Genomic DNA, 3,581 nt, shown 5'->3' with positions numbered 1-3,581 from the left:
TGATGTGCCATTCAAATATGGTTTCGGTTACTTGACATTTTTTATCATTAAAAAAGCAAAATATACCTTGACTCGTAAATTTAGTTTCTAGGCTAATTTCTTCTAAGTTAGCAAACCATTTAAACTCTCACTTTCTAGTTCTATTTATAGTTACTGAAAATAGACTAATATTTCTGATAGCATCCTTCGTTGTAGAATGTGTATAACCACAAAAGGAGACAACACTGCCTCGAGCCCTAATTATAGTTCATTTCGTATCAATCTGCATGCCCAAAAGCGTCCAAAGAAAAAGAACTAAAATAAAACTTTGTCGAGGTCGTTTCAGCGGCCGCTAGTAACATGGGCAAAGTCAAGTGTGTGGCCTATTAGAGCGTAAGCGTAAGAAAATCGCTCAAACAAACAAGTAAATTGCTATCTAAGATACCATAGGTACTCGTACCCCGATACTGTACCGTGCAATGAATGACACAGTGGATAACTTAACATAGGTATGAATTTGGAGGGAGAGGCGATTGTGTGCAGATTTCTTTAAGTTTGTTGTCTTTTTTTCGTGCTTGGGTCTTGTCACATGTTTTTTCTTAAGATCATTTGCAGCCTTTTTACCCGTTTGCAAAGCGTGGTCATGGAGCCGGAGAAGGGGCTAGCTCCGAGATCCGTGCAATATCGTATAAATATGATTGCGGGGTCAATTCGAAATCATTCAAAACTCAACAGTTACACCAATCTTGCAACTTAAGTTCAAACTTAAAAACCTCTTTCCAAAATGTTCAAATTGGTAAGAGATCATTCCCGATTTTGTATCTAACTTGAATGTTTTTAAACTTATTTGATTAAAATTTTGGGTGAACTATTATTAATTATGGATTATGTGTTTTTGCAGTGCATCTTCTCAATCCTTGTTGCTGCTGCTTCAGCCGGATACCTTGGTGCCCCCTACGGTCTCCACGCCCCAGCCGTAGTAGCTGCTCATGCTCCAGTTGCTTATGCTGCTCCAGCTCCAGTTGCTTATGCTGCCCCAGCTCCCGTTGCCTATGCCGCCCCAGTTGTTAAGGCAGTAGCTCCAGTAGCCACCTCATACGCTAACACCTACAAAGTATCCGTTCGTGCTCCAGTCGCCTATGCTGCCCCAGTAGCCGCTGTCCATGCTGCCCCAGCTGTTGTTGCCGCCCCAGCTTACCACGCTCCTCTCGGAATCGGCTATGCCCATGGATACCTCCACTAAATCGTTTTGTGTTGCTTTTCTAAAATCCTGAAATGATACGTGTTTATGTTGTGCGGGGAAGTGAAAGTTCGATTGTAGTTCAAGACGAAGAAGGATTGGAATGTACAAAATAACTGGTGCAATAATATATGTATCGTGTCAGGATTGTCCCAAAAGAATTTAGAAATTTATCCAGTAGCACACGTAAATGCTATCAACATCTCATGTATTTCTCGTGGTCAGACACTATTTCATTCTTTTGTAAATAGACGGTCAGCTCTGCTGTTAGTTGACTAATGTTAATAAATTATTTTTAATGCAAATTAAACATGTTTTTAATTTTTTGTTCCAAGGAAGTCTGTCGGTACAAACAAACCGCGTGTGGTAGCCAGCAAGTGACCAATCGTTTTAGGATTTGAAAAAATCTATGATTCGGTGTGAATGCAATGGTACTTTACCCTATTTGATTTTTGTCTATATTGGCAAATATGCAATGCTCGGATAGCGCCATAAACCAAGCTAGTAACGTAAGCATCGCTCTCTTAGCAACTTAAAAACTTTTCTGGAACCAACTTCTTTAAATCCTTTTCCCTATTTTCTTTCGTTCACTCTTTAGCTTCTTTTAATATCTTATAATCTTTATGAGAATCGGCCAACTCCACAAGCGCACCCTATGTTTATCCGTTATCGTTTAAAAAAGGATATTTTCCGTAAAATTGAAAGCAACCTCTAGTTCCTCCGTTTATGAATTTTCGGTTCCAAGGAGCACTTGACAAAACACTGAGAATTGGGAGTAATAATATTCAATGCTTCATGCTTGCGGTTTTGTTATCAATTTTAGGACGTAGGCGCGCAAAGTTTAGAATGCGGAAATCCTCCTCCGTAAAGCCTTGTTGCAAAAACAACTGAAAAGGCAGGAGTTAATGAAATAACAATTTGAGGATTTAAAAACATTCTAACTACCAACCAAATATTTCCAACAATTCAGATGCACTTTCTAACTACAACCTGAAGCTACCGTGTGAATACAAAATTCGTTTTTTTTGTAAGATGCAGATGTTTCCCAACCTACCGAAGCAGCTGGTTATGTTCTATCATCGACCTGAGAGAGATGGTCTGGTGGGTAAGTAAATACTACACTCTCCTCTTCGGACATCACTTTGTTATGATGGGGAAGCCTGTTGAGGTTTGCCATTGCACTAAGCTCCAGGTGGCGAGGAGTCGCAGACTTCGAAAGCAACCGCGACTTTGAGAAATCAGCACATGGCCGAGGTATGGATTTTGGGGGCCTCGCCGGTTTCATGTTCCCCCACGGAGAAATCTGTGGAAGATAGACTCTCTACTTCAGTGAAAAAACTATACCCAGTACCTACAGCGCGGTCAACCAGAAAGGATAGTATAGCAACTCTCTTAATGAGAGGAACTGGAAACCGGACTATGGCCGGCCTGTCGGCGACACCCTTGCCTAATTTTTCCAGAATATGGAAGAGGAATGCTCGGCAGAAGGAAACTTCAGCCGCACAGGGGAAGGGTCCATAATATTCCCGGTCAGAACCTTCTCTTCCGCTTCTTCCTGGAAAAGCGAAAGAAGGTTAAGCTGGTGATATGGACACAACTGGTCTAATTTCGATATGTAGAAACAGATCCATGCACCCCGGATACTATAAACCTGGGAGGTCAAGAGAATGGAACTTTCGGCGGAAGCTGGTAACCACCGTGAAATCGATACTTGACGCAGTAGACTTTTCAGTTATCCGCAATTTTCATATCAGTCTACAATTGCATCTACAAACATAAAGCTAAATCAAATTAACCTGCAGCATGCCAAAACCTGTTCCTACCTTCTGGCAGCACGTCTTGCAAAGGTAGACTCTCCTTAAATGTGTTTGGTACCAGAGGTATGAGGTCGTTTTAACAAAATCTGTGCTATTGAATCGGTAAAGGGGATTAGGATCTTCGATGTGAGATCTTCAAGACCGAGAGCCTACGTCCCGATATCAAGATTGTTAGAGGCAACTATGCTTAGACAATTCTGTTCTCAGGAGATAGTTGCGGTCTACTTTCAATATCAGGTTAAAGGCAAGTGGGGAAATATGATAGTTGCCTGCGCTTACTTGTCTTATAATTGTTTGTGTTCTCCGCTGAAGCAAAAACTAAAGGATGTGAAAGTCCATTTAAAGTCAAGTCAAGCGAGTGAAGAACGTTTTGCGTATTTGTTGGGGCAGTAGCGGATACTGAGTGGTTAGAGCACAAGGCTATCGCACGGAAGGCCACGGTTCAAATCTCACTAGTAGCAGTGAGATTTGTATCGTGATTTCACGTCGGATACCAGTCGACTCAGACCGACCGGGAGAGCGCAATGCTGACCACATTACCTCCT

At 41.7% G+C, this 3,581-nt stretch overlaps 1 protein-coding gene across 1 annotated transcript; it reads left to right on the top strand.

Annotated features, from left to right (window-relative positions):
• The first annotated feature begins 624 nt into the window (after positions 1–624).
• LOC119648321 (cuticle protein 12.5-like) lies at positions 625–1,529 on the top strand. Its single transcript, XM_038050002.1, has 2 exons — positions 625–775; positions 881–1,529. The coding sequence occupies exons 1-2, from the start codon at positions 764–766 to the stop codon at positions 1,220–1,222; spliced, it is 354 nt and encodes a 117-aa protein (XP_037905930.1). The 5' UTR covers positions 625–763; the 3' UTR covers positions 1,223–1,529.
• The last annotated feature ends 2,052 nt before the right edge of the window (positions 1,530–3,581 follow it).

Source organism: Hermetia illucens, chromosome 2 (assembly GCF_905115235.1).
Source record: "Hermetia illucens chromosome 2, iHerIll2.2.curated.20191125, whole genome shotgun sequence".
NCBI lineage: Eukaryota > Metazoa > Arthropoda > Insecta > Diptera > Stratiomyidae > Hermetia > Hermetia illucens.
Note: the sequence above shows the minus strand (reverse complement) of the source record. Positions and strands in the feature narration are given on the sequence as shown.